The 18,314-nt window shown below is 46.4% G+C and overlaps 1 protein-coding gene across 1 annotated transcript; it reads right to left on the bottom strand.

Moving 5' to 3' along the window:
- Positions 1-11,876: 11,876 nt before the first annotated feature.
- LOC119186095 (uncharacterized) lies at positions 11,877-13,718 on the bottom strand. The gene is made up of 2 exons (XM_037434869.2): positions 13,373-13,718; positions 11,877-12,227 (listed from the first exon to the last, which is right to left on the bottom strand). Exons 1-2 carry the CDS (start codon positions 13,705-13,707, stop codon positions 11,924-11,926), a joined length of 639 nt encoding a protein of 212 aa, XP_037290766.2. The 5' UTR covers positions 13,708-13,718; the 3' UTR covers positions 11,877-11,923.
- Positions 13,719-18,314: the final 4,596 nt, after the last annotated feature.

Here is an 18,314-nt window from a genome sequence, read left to right as displayed (position 1 = left end):
CGCTTACCGTCCCGTCTCTGGTTGTATATGAAACAGGTCAGAACGTTTATATGACGCCGCCATTTGCACGACCATTTACGGTACCTTATTGAGCGAACAGTGCCCCTATCGTCAACCAATGGCGCACTACGGATAATCGGCCGATATGTTTTTCATGTAGCATCCCAGCCCACGTAGCTCGTCACTGCCGTCGTCGCAGCTTCCCTTGTCACGACATTGCAGGGGCCTCACATTACATGCCCACCATGCCCACTAAGCCGCGATATCCCGTTTCTTCCGATCCACCTCTAGACGTACGTCCCGGTCGCCGACCATCCGGTGCAAGCCGTTCACCTCCTCCTCGTCGTCGATCTATTTCTCCGATGTTACGTCGCAACAGCCCACCGCGAGGGGAAAACTGACAGGCGCAGTTCCGGAGGCAAGAACTGCGTTGGCAGCGAAAATTTCAAGACCTAACTGCTGTCCCTCGAACGAAATCGAACTCTATACTGATGGCATTAAGGTGCACGGACTTGTTGATACTGGAGCTGCCGTATCTGTAATTAGCGAGAAATTGGGCCGAAACTTGAAGAAAGTGACCACACAACTTACCGACCTATCTTTGCAGACAGCTACGTCCCATCATATTCAGCCTTCAGCTTTGTGCACTGCACGAGTCGTCATTCAAGGTGCGATGTACGTCATCACATTTGTAGTTTTATTCCGTTCTTCGCATGACGTTATCCTTGGGTGGGACTTTCTTTCGTCAAATTCTGCTTTGGTCGACTGTGCTCGTTCTAAACTCGCGTTATCTGTGCCGTGTTATGACCCCGACGATGGTGCTTCGTGTAAAGAGTTTGCTGCTTCTGACGTTGACATTGCGCCTTTCTCAGCTGTTGTTGTCTCGGTGTCGTGTGCCTCCCCTCCGAAATCGCCTGTGTTGTTTATGCCATCGGAATATCATGCTTCCGTTTGCCGTCGTCATTTTTCGCAATGGTCACGCTGCCATTTATGTGTGCAATCCCTCGGACAGCCCGTCATCTCTACTACGTGAAGAATGCCTGGGAAGCTACGAACCTTACGAGTGCATTCTTCCGGCTACTATACCCGATTCTACGGTTTCGCTCCCAATTTGCTCCCAATTTGTGCTGTCACTCCTACCAACGCGCCTAATGATGCTCTTGACGTATTATCGGATGCCATCGACTCTGAGCTCGCACCAACTCAGCGCGAAGAGATTATAAATCTTCTCCGCTTTCGTTATTCATTCGATCGTGACCAGTCAGGCTTAAGCCGAACCTCTGCGGTCGTTCACCGTATTGACACTGGTCAACAAGCCCCGCTAAGGCAGCGTCCGTACGCGTGTCATCTGCTGAACGCCGTGTCATTGATGAACAAGTGGACGACATGTTGAAACATGGCATCATCGAGCCCTCCAACAGTCCCTGGGCTTCACCGGTTGTTCTCGTCAAGAAAAAAGACGGATCCATCCGGTTCTGCGTTGACTACCACCGACTCAACAAGATAACGAGCAAAGACGTATACCCTCTGCCGCGCATCGATGATGCTTTGGACTGCCTACAAGGAGCAGAGTTCTTTTCTTCGTTAGATTTACGCTCCGGCTACTGGCACGTGCCCATGGCAGAGGGTGACCGCCCGAAGACAGCTTTTGTAACACCGGATGGACTATATGAATTCACCGTTATGCCCTTTGGCTTCTGCAATGCGCCTGCCACTTTTGAAAGGATGATGGATACCGTCTTGCGAGGTCTGGAATGGAAAACGTGCCTCTGTTATTTGGATGACATTGTGGTATTTTCAAGCGACTTTGCGACCCACCTCAGCCGCCTCTAGCAAGTTCTTACGTGCCTTTCCACGGCGAGACTTCAACTTAACTTGAAGAAATGTCACTTCGGCGCTCGCAAGCTTGTGTTTCTCGGCCATGTGGTTTTTAAGGACGGCATTCTCCCGGACCCTAGGAAACTTAATGCAGTCGCGGCGTTCCCAAAGCCAACCACCATCAAAGAGCTTCGAAGCTTCATCGGCCTATGTTCTCACTTCCGGCGCTACGTCCACAATTTCGCCTCCATTATCGCCCCCTTGACCAATCTTCTTGCCGGAAGTTCTGATTTGTCAGCATGGTCGCAGGCGTGTGATGATGCATTTCAGGAACTCCGACGGCTCCTCACCACGCCTCCCATACTCCGACATTTCGATCCGTCTGCTCCAACGGAGCTTCATACGGACGCTAGTGGTGTCGGGTTAGAGCCATACTGGCCCAACGCAAGGAGAGCTTTGACGAGTACGTCGTTGCCTATGCCAGCCGCACCCTCAGTAAAGCCGAGAAGAATTACAGTGTAACTGAAAAGCAGTGCCTCGCCATTGTTTGGGCAATCGGAAAATTTCGGCCTTATTTATATGGACGTCCGTTTGATATTGTAACAGACCACCATGCGCTTTGCTGGTTATCTTCACTAAAAGATTCTAATGGTCGGCTCACTCGTTGGGCATTGCGGTTACAGGAGTTCGATATCTGGCCGGAAGCATTCCGACGCCGATGCCCTGTCACGTTCGCCATTGGCTTCAGAGACTGTCGGCTTGCCTATCTCCACTAGTGCTGCCTTGGCCATCAGCATTTCAGACATGCCTTCCGAGCAACGCAAAGATGCTTGGATTCCTTCTCTTTTGGACTTTCTCTCAAACCGGACGCCCGCTCCAGTTTCCAGGACGCTTCGCCGTCAAGCAGGACACTTCGCTATTCGGGATAACCTGCTTTACCGCCGAAACTACAGCTCGATCGGCCGTAAGTGGTTGCTCGTCATCCCCCAACATCTGCGCTCCGACATCTGTGCCACGTTCCACGATGATGCGCAATGTGGCCACGCTGGTGTGTTAAAAACATACACCCGCTTGCAGCTGCGGTACTACTGGCGCGGTATGTACCGTTTCGTTCGCCGTTACGTAAGGTCTTGCCTTACGTGCTAGCGACGCAAAATGCCCACTCAACATGCCACAGGTCCCTTGCAACCGTTGCCATGTCCAGCACGAGCTTTCGATCGTGTCGGAATCGACCTTTATGGTCCGCTTCCCTATACTTCGAGTAGCAACCACTGGGTCATTGTCGCTATCGACCACCTAATGCGGTACGCTGAAACAGCTGCGTTACCTTCTGCTACCGCAAAAGACGTTGCGTGTTTTATACTGCAAAACCTGGTTTTAAGGCATGGAGCACCTCGGGAGTTACTAAGCGACCGTGGCCGCGTTTTTCTCTCCGATGCCATCAAAGCGTTGTTGAGCGAGTGTCGCATCATACACCGCACTACCACAGCCTATCACCCGCAAACTAATGGGATGACAGAGCGTTTTAATCGTACACTTGGGGATATGCTGGCCAAGTACGCTTCATCCGACCAGTCAAATCGGGATAGCATACTCCCTTTTGTGACATATGCTTACAACACTGCAACGCAAAGCACCACTGGATTTTCGCCTTTCTTCCTTCTTAATGGACGCGAGCCATCATCAACAATGGATACCATTCTTCCTTATTGACCAGACCCTTCAGAGATGACTACCGTTTCTCGAGCAGCAGCACACGCTGAAGAATGTCGGAAGCTTGCTCGTGCGTTCACGTCACATGACCAGACGCGCCAAAAACATCGCCACGACGCGTCAACCACGCATATGAGCTTTGATCCGAACTCACTGGTGTGGTTATGGATTCCTTCTACTACTCCAGGACTCTCCCACAAGCTTTCGTCCAGGTACCATGGCCCTTATCGAGTTGTAGGCCAAACATCCCCTGTCAACTACCTTGTCGAACCGCTGGATGCATCTCCGGACAAGCGCCGTCGGGGAAAAGAAATCGTACACATCTCTCGGCTCAAGCCATACCATGACCCTTCTGTGTACACCTGTCCTTAGGTCACCAGGATGGCTCCCTCATCGGCCGGGGGTGATTGTAACGAGGGCAGTGGGCATGGAGCTCGAGGATAGAAAAGGAAGAAGACTTGCTGTGATCGCTGGCTTGCGTTTATATAGCCCTTGCGCTAATTAAAGCTCTCCTTCGCCGAGTCAACTCCTGCTTGTTCGACAACTCGTTTCACGACGTTTTTCAGGCAAAATTGGGTCGTACTTCCGCAGTGCATTACTACAATGACACCGGTTCGCACCAGCCATTGCGTGAAAGACCGTGCCGTGTCTCTGCTCTCTGCTGCAGAACGTCACGTCATCAACGACCAGGTCAAAGAGATGCTACGCCGTGGCGTTATTCAACCATCGCACAGTCCTTGGTCATCTCCGGTCGGTCTAGTTCGAAAGAAGGATGGATCGATTCGATTTTGCGTCGACTACCAGCGGTTAAACAAGGTGACGCGGAAAGATGTCTATCCATTACCGCGCATCGACGACGCCCTTGACAGCCTCCAAGGAGCCGAATTATTCTCCTCCTTGGACTTACGATGTAGATACTGCCAGGTTTCTATGACAAAAGCTGATCACCAGAAAACTGCGTTCATTACACCAGGTGGCCTGTATAATTTTAACGTTATGCCATTTGGGCTTTGTAATGCTCCCGCCACGTTTGAACGACTCATGGACAACACACGGCGAGGACTGAAGTGGTCTGTGTGTCTATGCTACCTTGACGACATTGTTGTTTTCTCTCCCGATTTTCCTTCGCATCTGCTTTGGCTCCAACCTGTTCTGATGTGTTTAATCAATGCTCGGCTCCAACTGAACCTTAAAAAGTGCCGCTTCGCCGCGCAAGAGCTGTTCATCATAGTGTACATCGTGTCGAAGCATGGTGTTCTACCCGATCCTGCAAAACTGCGAGCACTCGAACAGTTCCAGAAACCTACTACACTGAAAGATTGGCGCATTTTCGTCGGACTATGCTCGTAGTTCCGGCGCTTCGTTCGAAGTTTCGCGTCGATCATGTCACCACTGACCAACCTCCTGCGTGGTGACGCAGACTTTTCATCCTGGTCTCCTGACTACGACATCGAGTTTGCCACGCTCTGTAGTCTGCTAACATCTCCTCCCATTTTTCGGCATTTCGACCCAACAGCTGCAATGGAAGTTCATACAGACGCTAGCGGGGTTGGTCTTGGCGCTGTTCTCGCACAACGCAAGCCGGACTACTCCGAATACGTCGTCGCTTATGCGAGTCGCACGCTCACTAAAGGTGAGGCCAATCACAGCGTCACTGAAAAGGATTGTTTAGTGATAGTGTGGGCGCTTCGCAAGTTGCGCTCTTATTTGTACGGTCGCCCATTTCACCTGGTAACGGACCACCATGCACTTTGTTGGCTCGCCATATTGAAAGATATTTCTGGCCACCTAGCTCGGTGGGCACTGCAAATCCAGGAGTACGACATTCGCGTCATTTATCGCAGCGGTCGCAAGCATTCTGACGCCGACGCCCTGTCCCGTTCGCCCTTACCTCCCGACTCTGCCTGCGGAACCACTTGTACCAACTCCGTCGCGTCTCTCGCCCTCGACTCCTTTGCCAGTGAACAACACAAGGACCCATGGTTCGCTTCCCTTTTTGATTGTCTCTCTGGATCGTCAACCACTGCGGTATCACGACCTCTCCGACGTCAAGCAGCTCATTTCGCCATTCGTTATGGGCTGATACACCGATGCAACTACGCCCCTGAAGGTCGTAAGTGGCTCTTGGTTGTCCCCCGCAGCTTGCGATCACAAATATGCGCCTCCTTTCGCGACGATCCCCAATGTGGCCATGCCAGAGTTTTGAAAACTTACGAACGCATTCGCCATCGCTTCTACTGGCGCGGAATGTATAATTTTGTTCGAAAATTCATTATGGGCTGCCCTGACTGTCAACGCCCCAAATGACCGCCTTTCCACTCGTCCGGTGCGCTTCGACCACTTCCGTGTCCTGCCAAACCTTTCGATCGGATCGGAATTGATCTCTATGGCCCTCTACCAACAACATCAGATGAAAATTGGTGCATCATAGTCGCTGTGGACCGTTTAACACGCCACACTGAGACCACCGCCCTTCCAAGTGCCACTTCGCGGGACGTAGCGTCCTTCGTCCTCCGTCGATTCATACTACGACATGGTGCACCTCGAGAGCTGCTAAGTGAGCGAGGTCGAGCCTTCCTATCAGAAGTCGTCACAGCTCTGCTTTCTGAATGCCACATTGTTCATCGCAAGACCACAGCATATCATCCGCAGGCTAACGGGCTCACGGAGATATTTAACCACACCCTCGGCGATATGCTCGCGATGTATGTGACATCTAATCATACTAACTAAGATAGCATTCTTCCATTCAGCACGTTCGCATACAACACCGCGCCACAGTCTACCACTGGATTTTCGCCTTTCTTTTTTCTTTATGGACACGAACCATCCCACACCATTGACACTCTCCTTCCATACTGTCCTGACGCATCCGAATGCCCATCTGTGTTCGAAGCTGCCCGAAAAGCGGAGGAGTGCCGTGAACTCGCACGCACCTTTACGTCACAAGAACAGCAGCGCCAGAAAAAAAACAACGCCGACTCTTCAAGAAGCCGCAGCTATTCCCCGGGATCACTTGTATGGCTGGCTGTTCCTTACGAAACCCCCGGCCTTTCCTCAAAACTCGTCCCGGAGTACGAAGGTCCTTACTGCGTTTTGGAGCAAACCTCGCCGGTGAATTTTCTCATTGAGCCACTTTCACCATCTGACGACATGCGCCGGCGTGGATGTGACATCGTCCACGTCGCCCGCCTTAAGCCATATCATAGCCCTCTGCCTCCAGACTCTTAGGTCGCCAGGATGGCTCTTTTTTGGCGGGAGCAACATCGCCACCGCTTGGGTATTTGTTTTTGGGCTTCTCTCGCTCGCCTCGTGCTGATCGTCGCTGGCCGCTTGACCGTTGCTCTGTTCCGATCGTGTCTGCCACCGTCGCAACACACGCCAATAAACCCCTTTGCAGCTCATTTTTGATGGTCAATTCTCGTAAAATCCGGAAGGTATAGCAACTGCCTTTATTAAATTCTTCAAATCTGTTTTTCTTTCTACCGATAACGGCATCACTTCTTGAATTTCAGCGTGCAACAAACTACGCGCTCATCCTAATCTTGAATTGAGCTTCTCTGAAGTGCATAATCTAAAAATAATTTTGAAGTTACGATAAATTTTGGACCAGACAGTATGCTAAATGTATTTGTAAAGTAGTGCTCAGTATGGCGTGCTATTTCGCTGTAATATTGAAAATGTCAATCTCTGCCAGTTCTCCAGCTGCGGATGTTAGAAAACGCTGTTTCCTTAAGTCTTGAAACAAGATAATAGCTTATTATTGACCAATATGTTTGCTCTCTATACCAGCTTCACACTTTTTGAGCATATAATCAACAAATACTATGCAGAGTACCTAAACGCAGACAACCTAATCTCCCGATGGATACAGAGTTGTTCAAATTTACGCACGACATTGTTGCTTTTCTTAACGACCAACGACAGATTTATGTCATATTTATTCACTATTCTAGGAATTTTCACATAGTTTGCCATACCAAACTTGAGGCCAGCTCTTCTACATGCACTTACTGCAGCTGCGAAGAAACCATCGCCCACCTTCTATGTGAGTGTACACACTTTAACGCGCGAAGACAAGAACTTACTGAAGCTCTGGATGGACTATAGGTGATCGGTCTTTGTCAGAACAAAGGATTTTGGGTCTTTGGCCGAGTTCATCTGCAGCCCAGAAGGCTTTGAAAGCTTTGTTATGCTTTTTGTGGATAACTGGCTTCAGAGGCAGACTTGAGTGTGTTATTCTATTTCGTTTTGCTTTTCCTCTTTCGCTATTTTTTCTATTTTCTCTCTCTCTTTGCAACATTTCTCTTCTATCATTTTTTATTCTCCTCACCCCTTTCCCCAGCACAGGGTAGCCAGCCGGTCTAAGAACTGGCTAACTTTCCTGTCCTTCCGCTTAATCTTTCCTCTTCTTCCTAGCTTCTTCCCAAACTTGGCGACAACAAGCTGGTCCATTGAATAGCAAATTACTTGCGATCGCGCTAAGATACGTTTCGTTTCAGTTTATTTACTTTCATACAAAACATACATGCTTACATAAGTATACAGAAGGAGGTCCCAGAGCGTTTGGCTGAAGGTGGACCTTCTGTCAGAAAATGTGGGAATCATGTACAAGTAAAATGCAATTCTGTCAACAACGTGGAATGAGTTAATGAAATACAGAAAAAAGGTAAACAAAATACAGAATAAAGATACTGAAATTTTATCAATCATTGGAACAACAAAAACACTGAGTGTGTAGGACATTTAAAAATAGAAAAAAAACCCAAAAATATTGGCCAAATGAACAAAGAAATGAAACAAAGCAAGAAAAAGTTGACTAGCTGGGGTACTATTAAGAGAACATGAATATAAATAGGTGTAGATAATAGTACACATCGTAAATGTGAATGACGTGTTTTTAAAAAGAGCTAATGATGAAGACTGCTTAACGTTAAGAGGAAGACTGTTCAAGGTCGATAACGTCGTGAAACAATGAGAGTATTTTTCATAACTAGTATGGACTAATGACAATAATACATTGTTGCTAGCTGCGAATAGTGTTCGGTTGGTATTGACTGGAACAGCTTCTGGAAATATGTTCACTGCAGCAGGGTTCTACATTATTCTGAATAACACTATGCGTATATTGTATTCAACAATGCTGTCCAGTGAAATGATTCTGTAATTATGTAGCATGTCGGACACAGTAGCTGAATGAGCTGAACGTTAGTATACGGCTGGCCTGATTTTGTAAATGTAGCGGCGCAACATTTGTTGGATATGTGGTACCCCACGACGTGATGCAGTAGTTCAGCCGACTATGAATGAAAAACTACTGCAAAGCTAGTTTGTTAGATTTGCGGAAATAGTACCTGACTTTTATTAAAATTCTAATACCAGGAGCAATTTCGCGCTTCAGATGGACATGATGTACCTTTTCAATGGTTACCAGGCCGCTGCGGAATCATCAATAACGAGCATGCTGACGATGCGGCAAAAAACACTCACAAAAATAGCATGATGGATCTCATTCCACTCTCAAGAAGCGACGCAGCAGCAAGAATTAATACGCTGGCGCACAATTTCGTCAGGTCTCTGTGGAACGCGCCCGAATTTATACACACCCGTATTAACCATCTGGATCGACATCTACAATTTTTCATTTCATCTGAATTATGTAGATCTGAGACAATCGTTCTCTGCCACATGTGGCTTTGGGTGTCTTACGCGAACGCCTTTGCTTTCCGCATAGGATGTGCAGATAATGCGTGTGACCGCTGCGGCACTGACGAAACCATCGAACATTTTTTTGTCAGTTCCCTCAGTACAACTATCAGAGGCAGTCCCTGTCAGGAGTGTTTGCACGCCTCTAAGAACAGCTGCTTTCCGAAAAATTATTTTGGAATGTTTGAAAGATTGAGCTTCACGCCGAAAAGCGACGAAAGCCCTACTAAAGTTTTTGCGATTGACACACCTCGTCGAACGTTTTTGACATTCGAGCGTGTGTGTGTGTTTTCGCTTTCCTCCCGGTCTCTTCCTCTGTTTCCTTTTCCTTATTTTCTGTCTCCCATTCCACCTTCTCTAGTGCAGGGTAGAAAATCAGACACTTGCTTTCTGGATAAACTCCGTGCCTTTCATCATACCATATATCTCTCCTAAATCACACCAAGAAATGAACATTAATCAACTGCACTAATGGCATGAGAATCAAGAATGACAGTAAGAAGGATCCACGAAAAGCAATTTGACGTACATACACGTCAGGAAGAGGCCACAAGGCTCATTAACCTCTTTTACTTATTATTGATAGAAATGGCGTAGCTGAGATTATCAGTAACAACCAAATTCAACATAAAATATATGCAGACAATGGCGTTATCTGTGAAACCATCTCTAATACTCAAGATCAAGATGCACTGATTACTTTTTTTGTTTCGTTGTTTTGGAACATGAGTGAAATTCGGCAATTGTTTAGTTACTGAAAATTACTGTAGTCACGACCTTTTCAAATAAGAAATAGCCTCTTCGTTTTACATATACTAATAATGGTGTAAGTATATTGCGTGTCACGGAGCTTAAATTCATTTGTAAAACTCTCCAATCAAATTTGATGTGGCAAAGTATTTCGCAACAGTACAACATCTTCGAAAACATTGGTATTTCCGACACACCTTGAGCAACTAAAGAAAAGAATGTGGACTCACAGCGCATAATGTTTGGCCAGACTCGAATAAGCGTTGGTTGTTTCACGACCTGACCACAAACATGGTATAGCTATCGTAGAATATTTTACGGCGCAACAGATTAGAGACGGACAGTGCTGTGTCCCTTCTGTGTCCGTCTCTAACCCGTTGGGCTGTAAAATATTCTGCGATGAATGTTCATTAACTTGCCCAACTCCCGAATCCGCTTCAGCATGATGTAGCTATGTAAGAGACTGTTAAAAAAGGCAGTAAGGTTTATATATTGTCGCTATGACGAGCATTTCTAGTATACACTTCGAAAGTACAAGTTTTATCACTGCAGCCTCTCTCAAATGTCGGTGCACTTGCAATCCTGTCATCCTCCTGCGTAAATAAGTTGGTTTGCACTGGTTCCAGTGACCTAGCACCCATATCCTTTGTTGCATTTTCTGCACACCGTACCCGGTGATCCAATTCTACTGATATAGTGCCCGTTAGATCAATTAGGAATCGTTTGTTGTTTTATTATCTGCGGAACGTGGATTTTTAGACTCGCCTTGATGGGTACCTGCGTAGACTCGGTTTAGAGCAATTGAGAAAAAAATACTTGCGTGAACATGCATTTTCTTAACTTGTATTTTGGAAGGCGCTGAACATTTTTGTTTACACGTGCTATTTATCGATAGCCGAAAGACCCGTATTTGTAAATAAATAGCATTAGGACATGCTGATGTCACTTCAACCTGTTGGCCCTTTCGAGGAAACAGATTTCTTTTTCAACATTCAAGGAACAATTAGCTATCCCCACCAACTCTTGAATCGTAGTCCTTCCTTGCATCCTAATTCTTCCTTGAAGCCTGCAAAGAAAGGAAGAATGCCAGAGCGATGAAAAAAAAAGTAACGCTAGAAATATGGCGTTGCAACACAGAATAGAAAGTACAGAAAGTTTGCCGATTCAGTAAATAAAACGCGGCGTTACAGTAAGCTTCGATAAACAGATTTTTTGGGAATACGCTTCTAAGCCACATAACTGCATCTTGCAAAGTAAGTGGCAGTTCCACTGAGTGCCTTAGCGTAGAGGGCTGAACATTTACAAGCGTACCCGATAGTTCTAGCATGCCCTTTTTTCATACATTTAAGCCAGACACCAGCATCAGCTAAGTATGCTTCCGCAGTCTTATCTTATGCATTTTGAGCAGAAGAAATAATCGAGCAATTCAAGCAGTTGCAGAATATGCTCATTTGAAAGAGGATGCCGCGGAAAGACTAATAATGATGGAAAGATATTGCTTCACTACCTACTGTATACTTCACCGAAAGCAGGCTCCCGAACGAACAAACCACGCCTGCACGACGTTATCCCCAATAATATCTGCGATTTTACGTGACAAAACCAAGAACCGATTGCGAAGCGCGCCGTCGTGGAGGGCTCCGGAAGTTTTCACAATCTGATGTTTTTTCACGTGCAGTAAGATCGCACAGCACAAGGCTCCTAGTACCTCGGCTCCAGCGAAATGTGGATGTCGCGGCTGGCATTGAAACTGTTGCCTTCGGGAGAGGAGCCGAGCACCGTAATAAATAAACCAACAACGCCGCCTCGTATCTAATTGCATGGTGGAGCAGCCAGCCAACCAACCAACCAACAAACAAGCTTCATCTGCGCGTACCGACCAGGAGATGTATAAGCTGGACACGAGGAAAAGATGTTTATTCTCGTGAGTCATGGTCTACATCAGTCCGGCTGCGGTGAGGACGCGAGGGAGGTTGGTGGTGCACTCTGGGAAGGCCTGCGCACACCCGGCGAGGCCGCGCGATCGGCCGGTCTTCGCGGCAGCGACGAACACCGGGATGGCTTTGGTTCCCACGCCCATGTTGGTGTCGAAGAAGTGCTTTGTCGCGGTACCCACTTTACCGAGGCGTAAGGCGTCGGCAGTGCTCTCGCAAACCATGTGGGAGACACATCCTCGGTCATCGATTTCCTTCAGGAAGGCAAACAGCAAGTCTATCTGGAGCTTCTGCTCCTCATTCACGCTGCAAGTGTAGAAATGAAAGTAAATATCGCTTCCCGTTGCTTGAAAGTGACACAGATGCAGGCTGCAAAATTGAAACGGTTAAAAATACTGCTGGGGTTTTACGTTGCAAAATAACGATTGTGGCACTCTGCAGTGGGGATACAAGATTAAGTATGGCCTCTTTAATTTAACGATGTGAGCAGATATTGGACCTCGTTTCCAGGTCCAAAAACCACGCGCCGGAGCTCTGAAGATACCGCGTCATGCGGAAAGTAGAGCGTGTTGTTTAATGAAAGCTAATAAGCCAATTTCTATAGCTCTAAACACCTTGTTATTTTTCAGCAGCTATGGGTTTAGATATTGCACAGTGATCCCATAATACTTCACTTACCCGTAGTTTCAGAAATCGTGGTACGGGATGCGAGAAAGGTAATTACCAGGTGTACCATGATCTTATACGCACCACGCATTGCGCGTGCTCTCCGCAGTTGTAAACCGCAGGTCGTATTTGTGGTACCAATTTTAGCACACTCGTATATCTGTATATTTTATATATGCCAGGCGATCGAACGCCGTGTACTACCGAATATGAAGCGCTCGAACGGACTTCGGAACGCGCAGTGCCAGCTTACCATTAGGCGCTCCCACACCAGGACGCAACCCACATCGTGAACTCGAGAATGAAAAGCAAAAGGCCTAATGCCTTGTGTGCATGCGGGCAGGCTTGCCGTATTACGTTCGCGTTCCCCATCAGCATCACGGATTTTCGAGCATGAGCGATGAAGTAATGCAAGCGTTCGACAGTTTCAATTTATCTGGGAAATGGATTGTTTTTGCCATTACCGGAGGCACAAACGCGATTACTGCGCAGCACTCTGCAAAACAAATGCCTCATTGCAAAAACAACGCAATATTGTGCTGCTGGCGTAAAATATGTGCAAGCATTGGCTTGGTTATGGACATAAGGCCTTAAGCTGTATATTTTTGAGTAAATAAAGCTCTTCCAAAACGCACACCTTACTAGTGTTGTCAGAAGAAACCGTGAAAAATGTGGCTAGTCAGGCGAAGGACCTTCCACAGGCGTCTTTTCTTATACAGATATGATAGATATTCCACAAATGTCTTCACGGTATAGCTGATTCTACAGCAAGGCTCATCTCTTACTTGAGTACGTTTTGCAGCGCCGATATAGGAACCTTAATTTCTGTCTTCGCGGTGGTTGTTGTCGTCGTCATGTCATGGCCAGGAAGACCACGACGTCCTTCGAGCTCTTCGAATGGTGATTCCGTGAAGTCAGTGCCGGCCCTCAGGTTGAACGTACCGGTGAATCCTTGGCTCAGCATGGACAACAAGGAACCGGCCATAGAAATCTTGTAGCCCAGAATGCCGCTCGCCACGGATGTGATGCCACCGAATGGCAGAAACAGGCTGCCCACACACACGCTCTGCGCAACAAGAAGTGCTGCGAGAAACAAGAAGGAGGCAATGGAAAGTCCCATAACTGCAAGATTAAAAGAACAGGCTGCAGTACCTGGACGCTTGTGCGCGGCGCTCCCTTATATATTGCCACAACTCCTTTCACAAATTTTGTTATTGGCACGTGTAGGTGCGGCCTTGCTCATATACTGTAGAATGACTAAGAAATACGTAGGTAATCGTAGAAGCTTTTTAAGCAATAACGCAAACAACGCGAACATTACAGTTACATTCGGAACTTACGCGATCACTAGTGATAACGCTGGGACATTCGACGCCATATGTATGAATGCCAGCGCGCATCAGCCCATCTAAGTTCTTCGACCAATGACGCCTTTTCGATGATATCAGCGTAGAGCTTGCTGTGATTGCAGTTTCACTTTCCCGGCCACAAGTAAGGGCAAATAAGGAGTTTTATCTTTGACACGCCGACTGCTACCTTCGTTAACCTCATGACCACATGGAAATGTTTTCTGAATAGGGACATGGCGACTGCAATCAGCAGTGATTGCGTTCACGCTGTCATTGTCTAGGCATCACTGATGCATTTCAAGTTACGTAATCACCACCTGACCAATGATTCAAAGTCAGGAGGACGGGAAGAAAGAAAGGGCCTTTTTTTCTTTTTGTGACAGCTGCTTTAACAAGAGACAACAGGATATCGTCCAAGTCACTTGAGAGCTTGAGAGGGTCAACATGCTAGTGCTTACTTTCTCTGCTGTGAGTGCCAGAGGAATAGTTAATAAGGCGTGTGTTCGATTGATTCATTTGTGGGGTTTAACTTCCCAAAACCACCATATGATCATGAGGGACGCCGTAGTGAAGGGCTCTGGAGGGCTCCTTAGAACAGTGGCTACTTTTACGCCGTGCAATTTTTTTCCAATTGTGTTAGACTTAAACTTGCTTTAGGACCTCATACTGTCGAAATGGTAAAATATACGCTGCGCATTAGTACAGAGGCACGCTATATTCAGCTTCGCCAACTGTAAACATTCGGCGCAGGACTACCTAGGATTTTTTGTTTTTGAGAGGAGGGGAGTGCAGCAGAACGACTAATTTTTGCAATTGGTGGTCGCTGTGAATACGTGTATATATTTTAGTATGCCCAGAAAAGTTAAATTACGAGAACATTTCGTGGTGTAGGGGGTTAAGATTCCCTTCCTCGCCCCTCTACTTATGGCCTCCAAGTTGTGCGTGCGTTTCACACTGTATTATTTTTTTCATCCCACAGCTTTCTGAGCGCAGCTAACTTCCAATGAATTGACTCAGTTATTCCTAATATTGTAGACGACTGCTCAACAAAGAGTTGAGAGAAGAAATCAGAATAAGACACGCCCTTTTTAAATAATTTTCGATCTCTCACAAGGTCTTTTATGGAGCCCAAATTCACTAGATTGGCGTGTCATACTTCAAGGGTTAAGACACCATGCGCTAGACATGAATGATGGGCAGGTACGAAAAAATCTGCATCAAAAAAGCACCCCAAAGACCCAAAGATGCCGGAGCGCATAGGAGTTCCTGCGCGCAGCGCGCGGTTCTTTTAGATGGATGGATGGATGGATGGATGGATATGGCTGTACCCTTTAGATTGGGCGGTGGCTAGCGCCACCAAGCTGTAAAACCTAATGAACCAAAAACTATATTTATTTTTTTCCTTAAAAATTGAGTTTGAGGATTCGTACTTTGCAGTGAAGAGTTTAATTTTCACTCGTGTCTTGACTTTAGCCACCAATCAGATAACCTTCTTCTAGTTAAGTCTACCCGCCTAAAGTTTATTTTGCCCTCCCGGTCCCTAAACCCCAATGCTTCGAAAAACTCTGCGCCATCATCCTGAACTATAGGATGAAGACCTTTACAGAACATTATCAAGTGTTCTGCAGTTTCTTCTTCCTCTCCACACGCACTGCATACTGTGTCTACCCCTTCGTATTTGGCCCGATATGTCTTGGTTCGCAGTACTCCCGTCCTGGCCTCAAACAGTAGAGAAATACCCCGAGTATTATCATAGATCCTTTCCTTGGCAATTTCCTGCTTAAACGTTCGATAGATCTCTAGTGCGGACTTCTTAATCATGCCCATTCTCCACATGTCAGTTTCCGTTTCCTTCACTTTCTTCTTAACCGATAGTTCTTTTTGGTTTGGCCACCTGCTGTTTTCTAAGTATTTACCAGTCAACTTCCTGGTTCGCTTCCTCCATTTTGTATCCACATTCTTCATGTACAAGTAGCTGAAAACCTTCCTAGCCCAACGCTCTTCCCCCATTTCTCTCAATCGCTTCTCAAATTTTATCTTGCTGCTAGCTTCCCTTCCCTCAAATGATGTCCATACCATATCACCTTGTACTCCCTGATTTGGTGTATTCCCGTGAGCTCCTAAAGCAAGCCTGCCTATTCCACGTCGCTTAATTTCTAATCTTGCTTGAACTTCTGATCTCATGCACAAGACCGCATTGCCGAACGTCAGCCCAGGAACCATGACCCCTTTCCATATTCCTTTCACAACATCATACCTATTGTAATTCCACAGTGCCCTATTTTTCATGACTGCTGCATTCCTGTTACCTTTAGTCGTCACGTATATTTCGTGTTCCCTCAGATACTCTGTCCCATTGCTTATCCATACGCCCAGATATTTGTATTTATCTGTTATCTCTAGCATGACCTCCTCTATTCTAAGCTCACCACCTTCGTTGTCATTGAAAATCATGAGCTCTGATTTTTCCTTACTGAATATAAAATCTAACCTATCTCCCTCATTACCGCAGATGTCCATCAATCTCTGCAAATCTTCCTTGTTGTTGGCCATTAGCACTATATCATCTGCATACATTAATGCTGGTAGTGCCTGATCAATAAGTTTTCCTTGTTTGACTAAAGAGAGGTTGAAGCCTAGTCCACTTCCCTCTAATTTTGCCTCTAATCCTTGTAGGTACATCATGAATAATAAGGGTGACAGGGGGCACCCCTGCCTAAGCCCCCGTTTTACCTCTGCAGGCTTGGATACCTGTTTTTTCCACTTTATAACTACCTTGTTACCTTTATAGATACCCTTTAAAAGATTAGTGACTACATGTTCCACGCCTAGTGTGTCCAGTATTCCCCACAATTTCTCTTGAACCACGCTATCGTATGCTCCCTTAATATCCAAAAATGCTAGCCACAGGGGCCTGTGTTCCTTTTCTGCTATTTCGATGCAATGCGTCAGTGAGAACAGATTGTCTTCCTACCTCCTATGTTTCCGAAACCCATTCTGCAGTTCCCCCAGCACCCCCTCATCCTCTATCCACGCCTGCAGTCTTTCCTTTATAATCTGCATCGCCGGCCTGTAGACCACTGATGTCACTGTTATAGGACGGTAGTTGTTTATATCAGCTTTGTCCCCCTTTCCATTATAAATCATGCTCATCCTGCTAAGTTTCCATCCATCTGGAACTTCACCATCGATTATTATTTTGCTCACTGCCTTTCTCAAAGCCTGCTTAGACTTCGGACCTAATGTCTTTATCAGCCTAATTGGAATGCCATCTGGGCCTGTTGATGTACTACTAGGAACCGTTTTCTCAGCCCTTTCCCACTCTTGTTGTGAAAATGGAGCCATTTCGTCACTTGATTCGTCCTTGTCTATTGTGGTGCATAAAGTACGTCTTTGTTGAAATTTTTTTGTGACCCTTGTTCTTATATATTCAATAGCTTCGTCCCCTTCTAGCCTAGCACCTTGGGCTGTAGTTATAAAACTCTGCTCTAGGCTCGTCTCATTTCTTAGGGAGTTTAGATGGTTCCAAAATTTCGCAGCTGCCTTTCTATCTTTTATGTACTTCTGCCAGCCACTGAGCTCCCTTCCTTCTAATCTTTTCATTGATCAGAAGGGATGCATTCCTTCTACAGCTTAGAAAGGTTGCCCATTTTCTTTCAACATCATCTGTCGGTTCACCCCGCTGCTTAGCATGTCTGTGTTCCCTAGAGGCTTCCTGACGTTTTGCTATTGCTCTCTTAACTTCCTCATCCCACCAACTTTTGGGTTTGTGTCTTCTTTTCCGGGGTGACTTGTCACGCGTCTTAGCAAGCTCTAGCTCAAAGAGTCTAATTAGATTCGTGTATGTCCACACTGTCTTATTATCCTCCGTGATTACTTTCTCAATTTGTTTAGTGGCTATTTCAATTTGCCTTCCTGGATAAAAATTTTTCTGTAGTTGCTCATCTTGTCTCCTTCCCACTTTCACTGCTCTTCGAAAACTTAGCTTGATACGTTTGTGATCGCTACCCAGACTTCTGGAGCCACCTTCATCTATGTGCATTCCCCTGAGCTTATCATATATCCTATGTGACATCAGTGCATAATCTATCGTCGACTGAAGCCTTCCTACCTCCCATGTTATTTGCCCTTCACACTTCTCGGTACTGTTGCAAATGATCAAATCAAGCCTTTCACACATATCCATGATCATTTTGCCTGTCGAGTCGGTATACCCATCTATATCTATGTGCGCATTCATGTCTCCTAGTATAATTATCTCGCACTCTCTTCCTAACTCCTGAATGCCCTTTGATATACACTCTACCATTGTCTGGTTTTCCTCTCTGGCCTTTGCTCCCGTCCACAAGTACACGAAACCAAGGAGTGTCAATTGACC

This window comes from Rhipicephalus microplus, unplaced genomic scaffold (assembly GCF_043290135.1).
Source record: "Rhipicephalus microplus isolate Deutch F79 unplaced genomic scaffold, USDA_Rmic scaffold_21, whole genome shotgun sequence".
NCBI lineage: Eukaryota > Metazoa > Arthropoda > Arachnida > Ixodida > Ixodidae > Rhipicephalus > Rhipicephalus microplus.
The sequence above is the reverse complement of the archived record's forward strand: the minus strand, read 5'-3'. Positions and strand labels throughout refer to the sequence as shown.